We start from the raw sequence: 13,882 nt of genomic DNA, 5'->3' as shown, positions 1-13,882 counted from the left end.
AACGGGTGTTGGCATGGTCAGAGCCTCTGCCTCGTGGAGAGATGATTCTGCCCCAGTCCCAGTCAGCTCCCGAATGCCTGGGGCTCTGCTGCGACTCTTTCTGGAGTCGACTTGAGCTCCCCTTTTGAATTTGGGTCACCGGGGGGGCATGACCAAGAATCCCTGCGTGGACCGGTTACACAAGCCGTGAGCCCGGAAGGCCTGACTCACGCGGCGTCAGAGCCAGGGAGGCCCCGGGCTCGCCTCCTGGTCCTCCCTGGCAATCTGAAATCTGGGTTTGATGTGTCTGCGTCCATCAGGTTACCCTCCGCGGGACCCCGCATTTCAGAAAGTAGGAAATCCCAGCTCTCCTTGGGGGGCGGGCAATGGGGCCTTCAGCAGGAGGCCACTGACCAGGAGCCGAGCCGGGTCAGCTCCCGACTTCTTGCAGGGCCTCGCCTGCCAACCCAGAAGGCCAGCTCCGCACGTCTGCAACGTGACGTGCTTCCTTTGCCTTCAGAATCTGGCCTTTGCTTGGCTTTTCTGTTCTCTGTCACTGTGTCTTGGTGGGGACCAGCAGCACCCTCAAATGGAGCTCGAGGGGCATTCCGAGATCAGCTTGGTAGGTGTGCGGGGCTGGCGGCGGCCGTTGGGGACGTTCCTTACTATCCAGACACCTCTCCAGGGGGATGATGGGCAGAGGCCTCACACTGTCCTGGGGGAGAGTTTAGCCAGAGAAGAGAGCAGAGTCCCAGTCTTTCCTTCTGGGGTAGCGCGGCGGGGGTCTGGCCAGCCAGCCCCTGGCGGTGGCTCCCTCCGACAGGAGATTCCACAGGCTGGGTCTGAGAGGTGCCTGTTCCCAGCCGTCCCCTGCCAAGCGTCTATTTACTCTCCCACGGCCAGGGTCGGGTTCTGCCAAGAGAGCCCGGCGGGTCTGATCTCAGATTTGCTCACCAGGAAGGCAGAGGGTGGAGAGAGTGGCCCCTGTGCGTGTGGCCACTGTTGGGGCCCAGGAAGCTGGACTTCCAGGGGCAAGTCTGTGGCTGCCTGGAGCATGTCGCGAGCTCTCTGAAGATGCGTGCCCAGCTGTCACTGGCAGGGGATGGAAAACGGGAGGCAGACCTTGGTCGAAGGGAGCAGAGGGTCTCCCTCTGCCTGTGGGCTGTGGCGCGTGGGCCATGGGCATGTGAGGGCGCCTCAAAGCAGCGGGCCTTCCAGGGGGTCACTTGTCTTTCCTGAATGTGGGGCCGTCTGTAACTCCCACCCCTGGAACCCCGCTGACCCTCACACTCTGGCCTGACTGTACTTGCTAAGAGCCCCCTGGGTTCTTGGGTGCTGAGGTGGCCAGCAGGGGACTCAGGGCTGCCACCTGGAAATAAAGGACACCCTGACCAGCCAGTGGCACAGGCCAGTCTGCCCTGTGTTGTCCTCGATGCCAGGGGACCGGCACTGGGGTGGCCTGGGCTTCCCTTTGCATCATGACGGGGGTGGGGCGGGACTGTGCTTGTGCCAGGCAGAGGACACGTGGTCACAGGCTCACAGTGACACCCAGGGCCACTTTCCAGGTCCCAAGTTGCTCTTTTTTCTAGTCCCCTCCAGCAGGTTCTTCATGGCGGGAACGGAGCCCACGTCCCTCAGCACAGCCTCCAAGTTCTAGCCTGACATCTGAGCCACCCTGCAGTGAGTGGCCACCCACGAGCTCCTGACCCCTCCTGGCCTCGCTGCCATGAGCGCTGGCCAATGACGGCCCCGCTCCTCTACCTGCTCAGTGCTGACCTGCTCTCCAGGTCAGCGCGTGTACAACTTCACAGCCGCCATTGTGGGCCTGAGCGTATCTGGGCCTGCAGGTGCCCAGGGTGTGACCTGGGCCCGAGCTGCCGCCTGGCCAAGGTGCAGGCCTTGGGCACGGGTCCAGCTTGGGAAGGGGCCAGTTGGCAGTTCGAGCTCCGAGGACGAGGAGAGGCTCTCCCTTCTGGCTGGGCTCCCCGAACCCTCCTCTCAGGGGGTGGGGAGGACCCTGCTGTGAGCACGGGCAGGGCCTGCCCGAGGGGACCTCCCAGTGACCCTGGGAGAGGCCTGCGACTGGGAGGGTCAGCTCTGCTTCTCTATCCAGAACAAGTAGGCCAGGTCACGTCTCAGCGTGAAGCCCTCCCAGGCTCTGTGCCAGGCACAGGAAGAGCCTGTATATGCCAGTCCAGGCTGCCTCTCGAGATCCATCCCACGGTCCCTGCCCAGCTCGCCCAGCAGCCCTGGGCCTTCTTGCTCTGCTTTGGACACGTCCCATTCTTTCCCACCCCAGGGCCTTTGCACTGCCCCCTCCCTCTGCCTGAAGCACCCGTCCCATAGACTCGCACACCTCTTCCCCCAGCTGCTTCCATCCCCACGAGTCCCCCATGTGAGAGAGCCTTCTGGAAGAGCCTATCCTCTTGTGCCAGGCTCTGTCGTTCTTCACAGCCCTGCCGCCTCCTGCACATATACACTCATGTGTCTGTGTTCGCTTCCTGTCTTCCTCGCCACCATCTGAGCTCATGGGGCAAAGAGTTTATCTCTGAGGATGGAAGTCCCAGTTCCTCCCTCAGGGCTGAAACACAGTAGGTGCTTAATAAATACCTGCCGAATGAATTCATAACCCCATGCATCTATAGATAGGTGTATCAACAGTGCGTCTTGTGCCAACAAACATGGCCTGGCTCCCACAGCGTGGGCACTGGCAGGGCAGAGACAGCTGAGGCCCTTCCCTGCCCGCGCCAGGCGCTCTCAGGCAGGCGAGGACTGGGACAGACCAACATCCGTGAAAGTGCGCATGGAGAGCCAGGTGGCAGCCGAGTTCCATTGCGCTCTGAGCACCAGGAAGAGGGGTTAATCCTGCCTGAGGCCAAGTGTGACAGGTGGTTTCCTGCGTCAACTTGACTGGGCCATGGGCTGCCCAGATGTTTGGGTTCCTGTGATTTCTGGGTGTTTCCATAAGGGTGTCTGCACTGGGCAGCATTTGAACCCTAGGCGGGGTGGATCGTCCTTCCCGGTGGCTGGGCCCCATCCACTCTGCAGGGGGCATGAATGGACTGAAAGGAAGAGTAAGGGAACAACTTTCGTGGCCCCGCTGAGCTGAGTGGGTGCAGGAGAGGGGCCAGCCCCCTCAGGACCTCTGGGGACAGCAGGGGACCTGGCAGTCTTAGGAATGTTCCAGTCCCACCTACTTCTGAAAGTTTCTGGGAGGATGAGATAGTGCAGGCCAATGCCGCACTGTCCAGCTGCCCATGGGCGCCCGGGACATGGAGATGCTCCTGTGTCTCTCCTGTGCTGCCACCTTGTCTGTGTGACCTGGCAGACGTGCCCACAGGCACAGCTCCTGTGTTGCTGTCTGGTAGCCTAGATGCCCGGTGGGCCCCGTGTACAGCAAAGAACGAGGTGGGGACACGAGGGCTGTCCTTTACGGTGCTCCTCGCGGAGATGGAGCCAGGTTCCCGCGGGACAGTGGGCGTGGGCAGCCGCCAATGTTAGCACTGGCCATACAGGTCCCCAGGACACAATGCTTCCAGGAGCTGCAACGCTCTGGGTACAGGGCCACTGGGGTTGCTGAGGACACCCATACCCCGCCTGGAAGACGTGGGGCCACTCTGGACCGTCCCTGTCTTGGATGGGGGCAGATACCAACTGAAATGCACCCATCATCATAATCTGTGAGTTCTGTGAAGAAACGGAGCAGGACACACAGAGAGAGGTGAGCACTTGTGCTTAGGCAGTTCAGGGAGGCAGCGGGTCCTGTGCTGGGTCCTGGAGCACGAAAAGAAGCCAGTTGTGGAGTAGGAGGTGCACAGAGCATAAGCAAAGGTCCTGAGGCTCAGTGGCTGGAGGAACTGAGGAGGCCGTGCGCAGAGAGCAGGTGAGGCAGGTGGAGCCAGCCAGACCCAGCGTTCCAGAGCAGCATGAGCAGTTTGAAGTTTCCCAGTTCAGTGACACTGAAAGGAGGGACAGAAGATCAGGCAAAGGGAACACCGAGCTGTAAGGCGGTCCCAAGGGGCCCCAGGGACTTGTGGAGGTTCTGACACTGGGACGAGTCTCCAGAGCTGTGATGGCGGGGACGGTTTCCGCCATGCTGCTTGACAAGGTCCGAGCATGGAGAAGGGCTTGGTAAGGCCCCCATTCCAGGAAATTGCCCGTCATCTCCCAGGAATTGGGTGTTTTCTTGTAATTATCATACTTACAACTATGCGACTGCAAATCAAATTCCCTGGATTGTTGTGATAAGAATTTAACCTCAAGGAGTCTGCGGAGCCTGGGGGAGGATGGGGAAAGGCTTTAAAAATGTACCAATATCACACAAAAGCCTGAAAGTACAGAGTGTGGGGAGTTCTTCAGAAACTACAGTTACAGGAACTGCTTGCTCCTATGCTGACCAGATCTGCCCCGGTTAACGCTTTACTAGCAAAACAGCCTGACACACAGAGCAGGAGACTTGTCGTCCCCACAGAGCAAGGACTGCCCTACTTAGCTTACAGAACTGGGGGACATTTGTGGTCCTAGAGGGAAACAAGCAAATAGGTATAAGGACCCACCTCCCAGAGATCCACCTCTTCCCTATACAGGAGTGTACAATGAAAATGGTGAATGAATAATTAATATTAATGGTAAGTGGACAAATACCCAATATTTGTCCTTCCTTCAAAGGCTTGGAAATGTAGGACTAAAGAACAAAGAAACAGCATACACAGACAACTAGAAAAATCTTACCTCAAGATCAAATGTCCTCATTGCATGTTAACTGGTTAAGTAGTTTATGCTGGCTTAAGTCTCACATATGTATTATAGTCGGAAGAGGATAAATCAATAACATAAAGGATATTAGGATAAAAATTAAGCACTCACACTGATTGTTTGGCAGTGAATAACCTAACTTAGTTTTAACTGAGCTTGTTTAGGTAATAGAGTAGACCTTTAACGTTAAATCAAAAACATAATAATATGAGCTAAAGATTAAGTGCATGTTTTGCTTAGCAGTTCAGTAAAATTAGCTTAAAACAAAATAGAGTCATTGTGCTGACAATAGGTCTGACACCAAGGGGTAAACAAAGGTCAGTAGGGTGAAAAGAAGAAAATATCTTTCACTGCAATATGCTTATGTGAGTAATTTTAAGAAAATATAGAAAGTTGACCTTAATGTACCCGCTCTGTGTTAGACACCTGCTGGAAAGTGGGGCTAATGATAAATTTTGTGGTAATTTCTCTATCACTGGTATCTTGTTTAATCCTGCTTTACTCAATACTGTAAAAAAAAGGGCTAAAATAAATCTGAGCAGCACTTGCTTCAAGTTCCTGCAGGGGTTCAGGTCGTTCCTCTGCACCGACTCCACCCCTCCTTCGGGGAACCCGCGAGTTGCTGGGGCTGCTCCGGACTGTGTAGCGGGCGAGGGGCTGGGCTTCCCTGGGGGCACTGCCGGGTGCCCTGCAGAAGGTGGCCTGGGCCTCCTGGGTGGCCCAGCACTGCACCCAAGGGAAGGGAAGCTGCTGTGGTTGTCAGGCCTTTGGAAGGCTCACCCGGCTCAGGTGTGGCAGAGGGGTCGGGGGTCAAAGTGAGGAGGAGATGGAGAGGTGAGCTAGGGCAGGGCTCCCTGGGGGCACAGGGCCTGTGGAAGAGGGAAGGAGGGGATCCAAGAGCGGCCGGGCTTCCATCTACTGAGGGGCAGGGGCGGAGGGAGCACATATTTCCCGAGAGAGGACCAGAAGGGTGGGTTTGGGCCTCTCAGGGGACACTGGCACCAGAGTCGGCTCCTGTGAAGGGGACTGGCTTTTGAGAGCTCTTGGCATTGATTCTCATCAGTCAGGATCTCCAGAGAAAGAGGCGACAGGCTGCCTCCCTTCTCCTCTGTCCCTGTCTCTCTGGCCCATCCTCCGCGTGTCTCTGACCCTGTCTCTCTGTGCCCATCCTCCGTGTGTCTCTGACCCTGTCTCTCTGTGCCCATCCTCCGTGTGTCTCTGTCCCTGTCTCTCTGGCCCATCCTCCATGTGTCTCTGTCCCTGTCTCTCTGTGCCCATCCTCCGTGTGTCTCTGTCCCTGTCTCTCTGTGCCCATCCTCTGTGTGTGGATATCTGTGTGAGTGGCTCTATTCTCTGTATCTCTACCTCTGTATTTCTCTCTTCTATGTGTGAATCAACTATCTATCTACGTATCTCTCTCTCTCTTTTTTTTTTCCGTACTGGGGATTGAACCCACGGGCACTTTACCACTGAGCCACATCCCCAGTCCTTTTTATTTTTCATTTTGAGACAGGGTCTCACTAAGTTGCTGAGGCTGTCCTCAAACTTTCGGTCCTCTTGCCTCAGGCTTTGGATTCTCTGGGATTACAGGCGTGCACCAGGGTGCTGGCCTGCCCATCTATCTGTCTATCCGTCCGTCTATCTACCTACCGATGGGTCTATCGTCTACCTCAGGAGATATTTCAAGGGCTTGGCTTATAGAATAGCAGGGCCAATGAGACCAAGCTCTGCAGGGGCCCCTCAGGCTGGACCCAGGCAGGGACGGATGCTGCTGTCTGGAGGCAGAACCTCCCCTTCAGGGACCACGGGTGTTTGCTCTCAGCCCTGTCGGAGTCCTCTGTGGATGAGGCCCAGCCTGTTGACCAGGGCGCCCTCCTCTACTTACTGCCAGTGGTCCGCAAGGTGACGACCAACTCTGCAAAGTGCCCCACAGCAACAGCCCGGTTCACGTTTGTCTAAATAACTGTCGGGAGTGTGGCCACGCTGGCACACGGGACTCACCATCACGTACGGTATGTAGAGCCGTAATTTTGTCTGAGATTAGTCAGAGGGGCCACGCGGGGAGACGAGAAGAAGGGTTAGAACATTTGGACTTCGGGTAAAGAAGGAGGAGCTGGGCAGGAGAATAAGAACCCTGTGCGCATCAAATCCGGGAGGCCTGGTGTCAGAGAGCAGGTGGACAGGCCTGCCTCCTCAGGACTTCTCAGGGCCTGTGACATGCACATAGGCATGGGAATTCCCGTGAGGAAGGCATGCTAGTCACATTTCCTGGACTTCTTTCATCAGGAACCTGGGTGGTTTATTTATTTATTTACTATTTATTTATTTATTTATCGGTGAAACTTTGGGAAACTCTGGGAAGTAAATAATGTCATAAAAATAGCCCAAAAAAGTGGAAGGTGGCCCTTCATTCAGATTGCTTTAAAAGGCCTGGAGAAGGGCCATCTGTGGGCAGAGCGGGCCTCCCGCATCTGCATCATGGCCGCCCCTCCCCCAGGCAGGTGCTTGGCGAACAAACCCTGTTCCGAAGGTGAGACGCTGGTCCTTAGGGGCTGGCATGGAAACCAGGAGGTCCCGCGCTCAAATCCTCGCTCCACCCCCGCTGGGCAGGGCGACCAGCCTCTTACGCCCTCTCTGGGAGCCGCTTTGCAAAGCTTGGACATCGTGTGAGGTCCCTTGTGGAGGCAGCCGGTCTTGGTGGGCTCCTGGCAGGAACCGTTCCTGATGTCATCCTGCTGTTGTGCAAGACAGAGGGAGGGCCAGCACAGGGGTCACTCGGCTGTCCTCACTTAGCCAGACTTGGAGAGGAAGCAGATGCGTGTTGCAGGCTGCTGTGGGGGCCACAGGGTGACTCAGCATGAGGGAGGCGTCCCGAGAAGGCACGAACCCCATCTTTGGCCATGGTTCAGGGTTGTCTATAAACATCCTCCCACCTGGTGCGCTTGGTGGCCGGCCTGTCTGGAAGCTGGATCTGGGCCCCAGCTGGGCCCTTCGGTCTGAGACTCCCTGAGTCAGCCCAGCCTGGGGCCTGCGGGTGAAGAGAGAAGCAGGGGCCCAGTCCTGAGTCTGCAGAGACCGCGACTGAACGCAGCACTCCTGGCCTGTGGTCCTGGATCAGGGACCTGGGCTGGCCCCTAAGGTGCTGTGTGACTTGGGAAAGGCCTCAGGATACTTCGTTTGGGTCAAACCCTCTGACGTTCTGTGAGGTGGCCGTCCTGCTCCTTCTTGGGAAGCACTGTCTCACAAGCTCACAGGAGGGGGCATGGCAGGGACTCAGGACCCAGCACCAAAGTCCTTCCCAGTGGGAGGGAGGTGGGAGGAGCCACCCAGAGGCACATCATCATGATTCTATGTCACTAGAGGCGTTTCTGTGGACAGAACATCAGAGTGGGAAGCGGCAGCTGCCAGAAGCGGGAAGGGGGAATTAGGCACCACCCTGGTGGGTGTGGGATTTTGCTTGGGGGTGCGGAGGGTCTGGGATTAGATAGCAGTGATGGTCACTGACTCCTTAGATAACGGAAAGCTGAAGTGGGTGGACTGTGTGGCGTGTGAGTCATGTCTTGACAACTGCTGTGAGAAATATGGACACAAGGAGCGGCCACTGTCCCTGGGGAGGCTACTGGGCAGGGGGTGTGTGCAGGTGCTCTGTGGGGAGGGTCTCCGCCACAGCGTGCCCATCCCAAGGCAAAGACGTCCTGGGGGAAGCGCACTCTGTCCCCCGTCCCCCTCCCAGTATCCCAGCTGGGCTGCACGTGACTGTCCACTGATGGTCCCCGCCCTCCTGGTCTCAGGCCTGAGCCTTGGTCACTGCTGCTGCCCAGCACCAAGAGAGAGGATCAGATGGCGCATCTCCAACCCAGGAAAAGATCCAGGTTCAAAATTCAAAGTTTGATTTCTACTGAGTAATCGAAAGATTCGAAGTCTGACCCGTGTAAATGGGGGACGCTCTTCCTGGCAAACACCAAGTTGTTTATGTGGCAGAAGCAGTCTAGCCTGGCTTAGGGGCGCTTCACGGTGGCCCCCCCGGGGGGGTCCTCTGTTCACTAAGGCACGTTGGGCCTAGGGCGGGGCGCGTCCCAGCACCCTCCTCAGGCAGTTCCTCCCTCTCTGGTCTCATTTTCCACACTGTGAACTGGAGGCCACGCAACCCACCCCCAGGCTGGGGCTGAGGGTAAAGTCCATCAGGCCACAACACAGTGTGAAATAGTATGATGGGCGTCTTTGACCGAGGCCTTGTGGTGACCAAAGAACCGCAAACTTAAACTTCCAGCAGTCGGATTGCAAACCCTGACCTCTTACTCATCACTGGCCACACGTCCCCCGGGGCTGGGGCTGGGTGAGGCCTTGCAGTGGGGTCAGGGTGGGGTAACATGTTGAGGGCCAAGGACGCTGCTGGGTTCTACGAAAGGCCCGCTTGGCCTGCTGCAGCACAAAGATGGCTCTCAAGTGGCTTCCCAAGTCAGCGGGGTACTGACCTGGGGCGCAGTTCCCGAAGCGTCACTTGACGCCCAGTTTGCTGCTGGCTCTGCCTCCCATCTTACAGACAAGCAACGTAGACTCAAGAAGGAGAAGTGGGAGAGTGGAGACCACTCAGCCAGAGCCAGCCCAGGGCAGACTGGCGGGGAATCCCCACCTGCCCAGTCCCATGGCGTTTCCTCCAAACACTGATCCATGCGCGCATGCGAATTCTTCCAAGGTGGCCTGGGCTGCAGACTGGGGAACTGGGAAAGGGTGGTGGCTAATACTGGAGGTGGGGAGACCAAGAGAGCACGGTGGACATGGAAGCAGGTAGGTCCGGCCCACACTTACCGGGTGACGTCTAAAAGACTCGCTGACCCACCAGGTGGAAGGCTTTAAAAAGAGGTGCATTGAACGGTGAGCCAGGTTTCTGGCAAGGATGGACTAAGCAGTGCTGTATTTTTTAATTTGGAAAATTTCCTTTTCCTGTACTGGGGATTAAACCCAGGGGTCCCCAGGGGCTTCCACTGAGCTCCACCCCCGTCCTTTTTATTTTTTGAGACAGGATCTCACTGGGTTGCCCAGCTCAGCCGGGAACTTGCCATCCTCCTTCTTCAGCCCCCCAGGCTGTGCTGTTCACGGGGACACAGAACGCAAGTTCTGCTTAGTGGAAGAGTGAACAACGAAGGAGACCAAAGCAGAATGGGTACCGTTGCCCTGAGCGTGTGCCAACCGTGGCTTTTACTCTCAATGTTATGGCCTGGATGTTATTCGACTCCTGATTCAAAGGGAAGGTCAAGTGCAGGCACTAAAAACTGTATCCTGTGTGGACAAAGGACTGAACCGCTGCCATCTGTCATGCTGGCCTCATGGGCACCTGATGGGAGTCTGGCGAGGAGCGCCCCACGGAGGAATTCAGAGGCAGGCATATCCAAACTTTCAACATTTGTTTACATTTTTCTAAAGTGCTTTTCTAAAATGCTTACACTGCTTGTTGAGTATGTTTTAACACATTAAGCACACACATTGAGTATTTAAAAAAATTTGTGAAGATCCATTAATTACAACAGCTTGGGGACCATGGATCTCCCTGACCGAAGCCCAAGGAATAAGTGGATCCCCCGCCCCAGGCTGGTGTTACAGGAGCTGTGGCAAATGGGAGCCGGTGAAAACCCCTCCTCGTTTATTATTCTGCGGAACAAGACGCGTGCTCTCGGGGCCAGGGCCACCCTCCTTGTGGGCGCCGAGCTGCTTCTGGTACAAGCGGCAGCTCCTGGGCGCTTTCCTGGGCCAGGCCTCATTAGGGTATCATCACCACCGGGGGCTCCCTCTGGCAGAGCCAGGCCCGCCCAGATCACAGGCCGACCATGGTGAGCCCAAGGCTGTGACCAGCTGTGACCTGTAGCTCCTGGGGGAAGGAATTTTGGGGGACATTTTAGTGACCAAATCGGTCAGATTGGCCAGGCCATATGGGCTTGTTGCCACCCCAGTCCTCCTCGGGCTAACAGCCAGCGGCTAACACTCACGTCCTGTTCCACTGGGCTCGTCGCTGCTGAGCTGCCTGGGTCTGAGCAGCCCGAGGCTGGGCCGGGGCCGCGGCCCTCCACTCCCCCCCGTAAGGCTTGCACCGTGCTGGCCACAGCCGGCAGTTAACTAAGTGGGTCCCAGGGCTTGGGACAGTGCTGCCCGTGCAGCTTCCTCCTGACCCCTGAGCCCCACGGGCGGCCTGTGGCAGAGCCCAGCCAGGCCCCGCGGTTGGTCCTAGGGGGACATGTACAGCAAGGCCTCTGGAAGAGGGCCGGCTCCGGTCGCCCATCTCTGTTCAGCCTCTGGTCTGATCACATGTGGGTGTGTTGTCCCCGCAGGGTCTCCTTGAGGTCACACAGGGCCCTGCCCAGGCAGCCCAGGGGGCACAGCCCAGCAGGCCCAGGGCTGGGGGTCCCGCCCAGGGTGTAGGGAGGCTGGTCCTGGAAGTGATGCGTCTGGGTGAGTGAGCTCCATGCCGTCACGGGTTTCCGCCCTTGGACGCCTCTACTGCTTCCGACACAAGCTCTTTTCTGGGTTGAATAAACTACTGACTGGTGTCTTGGTTGCTGTGCCCAGGGCAAGGGAGAAGCAAGACTGAACTCCCCCGGACCGCTGGGGCCTGCGGGCAGGGTCTGAGCACTGTGGTCCCAAGCAGGTCTCAGCAGAAATCTCTCTCCTGCAGACTCTCAAACTGAGCACAGAAGGGGTGACCTCCTAGCAAATGCTTGAGTGTGTGTGTGTGTGTGTGTGTGTGAAGGGGGGATGGGGAGGGGCAGGCGATGGAAGACAGGTGGAGGCAGCCAGCCCTCCTGAGCCCCAGCTGAAGCTGGCTGTGCCCACCTTGGCTTCCAGTTCTGATTCTCCTCCAGAAGCTAATTACCCCTCAGTGTCTTTTCCTTATAATGAATCCAGCCACCTGGTGTGCAGAATGATGTGTCATACTACAGAGCACCTCTGATCCTCAGAGAACTTTTATGCCTGTTATAGCCTTCAATCCTCACAATGACCTCATGTTACACAAAAGGAAACTGAGGCAGGGACCCGGAGATTGTGCATCTAGCAATCAGCCAAACTGAGCCCTCGGGTCCCTCCCCTCTTTGCTCTCTGTACTGCTACAACACCTTGCCTGACCATGCCACAGAACTGCCTTCTGGTCACTGCCGGCCCTCAGGCACCCACAATTGAGTTCTGGGGATCCTCCGAGGGAGAGAGACTGCCTTCTCTCTTCCCTCTGGTCTGCTGTCCAGTGCTGTATATACAGCAAGTGCTTAATAAGTGCTTACTGGGTTCTTTTGCACAGATCACCTGTCCGATGGTGAGAGGAGCCACAGGCTCCTGGTCTCTGGGTTCTTGTAAGAGTTTAACCTCCATTAATCTGCAAAGTCACCCTGCAAAGTCTTAGCCGCGTGGATTAATGAAACCCAGCCAGGGGCAGCTGGGCGCTGTGCACCCAGCCACCCACCACAGCTGGACCGCAGTTCTCCTGGAGCCCTGAGCCTCATGCTGGGGCAGGGAGGGACCACCGAGGGAGAGGAGCTCCGTCACTCCCACCCCTGCCCCCAGGCCCTCTTGGCTCCTGGGAAGCAGCAGCAGGCCCTGAAGTGGCAGCCGTCCGCGATAATACTATTGCGTGGAGGGGGTGCTTGACTGTACCCAGGCCGCCTCGTCCTCGGCAAGCGCCGGGAGAGCGGGATCGCTTTCCGATCTTCTTCCTGAGACCCCAACTCGTCGCTCAAGATCTCGGGAGGCGGCCAGCTCCTCGCGGGCCGCGCTGGAGAGCCGCTGTCTGCGCCTCGCGCCCGGGGCGGTACCCACCCGGTGGCCTCATCACTGGCTGCTCCTCGCCCAGTCCTGCAACTTGTGCATCTGGCGTTCCACCGAGATGGAGGTGCGCAGCGTGCCCATGGAGTTCTCCATCGGGGGCGGCTCGGCCACGCAGCCGCCCTGCTGGCACGCGCCGCGGTACACCTCGCGGGCCTTCTTCCGGAAGCGCTTGCCCACGATGACGTACACCAGCGGGTTGAGGCAGCTGTTGCTGTAGGCCACGTAGGAGCTGATCTGCGTGATGACATCGATGACGTGCTTGTCCCAGCAGCCCGAGAGGACGCCGAGGCGCAGCAGCGTGTCCAGGAAGGTGCTGATCTGGAAGGGCAGCCAGCACACGACGAAGAGCAGCAGCACGGCCAGCACGAGCACGGTGGCCTTCCTCTCCGTCTGGATCTCCTTGAACTTCTGCATCTCGTTGTTGCGCAGCACCTGCATGATCTGCACCGTGCAGAAGGTGATGATGCTCAGGGGCAGCAGGAAGCCCACCAAGTTCAGGAGCACGTTGGTGAACACCTCCCAGGTGCGGGAAGGGTAGGTGATGACGCAGGCAGTCACGTTGTGGCCCTCGTCACTGTACCCCCGCATGGTGCGGAACACCAGCATGGGCGAGCTCAGGAGCAGCGTGCAGCCCCAGATCACCAGGCTGTAGAGTTTGGCCCAGCGCACCCCGCGCATCCTGCCCATGGACATGGTCTTCACCAGGGCCAGGTAGCGGTCGATGCTTACCAGCATCAGGAAGCAGATGCTGCTGTACAGGTTCATGTAGATCATGGTGTTCACCACCCGGCACAGAACCTCCCCGAAGATCCAGTCGAAGTTGTTGGCAATGGTGATGGCCCAGAAGGGCAGCCCGCAGGCCAGGATCAGGTCAGCCATCGCCAGGTTTCCCAGGTAGATTTCCGCCACGGTGCAGCTGCTCTTGTGCAGGCAGAGCACGCTGAGGACAAAGACGTTCTCGGCTGTGGCCAGCACGAACAGGACCCAGAGGAAGGGGGCCTGGGTGGCATTGAGCAAGTCCCACCACTCCATGTCGGGACAGTCACTGCCCTGGGACAGGGTCCCGTTAAGAGCAGGCGCAAGGGCTTGCGAGGTGATGTTGAACATTCTCGTGCTGAAAGAAAGCGGAAAAGGGGCTGTTACACCTCCAGGTCACAACAGCGGGAAGGCGAGGGGGAGCGCGATGGCCTGTCTGCCCCCCAGACAGCAGGGTGATGGGCTGAACTCAGCCAGTGCCAGACCCGGGCACCCTTCCCTCCGTCTTAGAGTGCCCCTCTGCTTCTGGACCTAAATGGAGACCTTATTTCTTCACCTCGAAGTTCCCCTGGGATACTTCCTG

General features: G+C 57.7%; 1 protein-coding gene across 4 annotated transcripts in view; it reads right to left on the bottom strand.

Moving 5' to 3' along the window:
* Window positions 1-9,414: 9,414 nt before the first annotated feature.
* Window positions 9,415-13,882, bottom strand: part of Bdkrb2 (bradykinin receptor B2) — a 33,706-nt gene continuing 29,238 nt past the window's right edge. For all 4 annotated transcript variants that reach the window (XM_047542323.1, XM_047542322.1, XM_047542324.1 and 1 more), the window contains one exon: window positions 9,415-13,657. In XM_047542323.1, coding sequence (XP_047398279.1) covers window positions 12,547-13,657 — 1,111 coding nt within the window. In that variant the 3' untranslated portion in view covers window positions 9,415-12,546. The remainder of the gene's footprint in view (window positions 13,658-13,882) is intronic.

This window comes from Sciurus carolinensis, chromosome 2 (assembly GCF_902686445.1).
Source record: "Sciurus carolinensis chromosome 2, mSciCar1.2, whole genome shotgun sequence".
In the NCBI taxonomy this organism is placed as follows: domain Eukaryota; kingdom Metazoa; phylum Chordata; class Mammalia; order Rodentia; family Sciuridae; genus Sciurus; species Sciurus carolinensis.
This window is presented reverse-complemented; position numbering and strand designations above follow the sequence as displayed.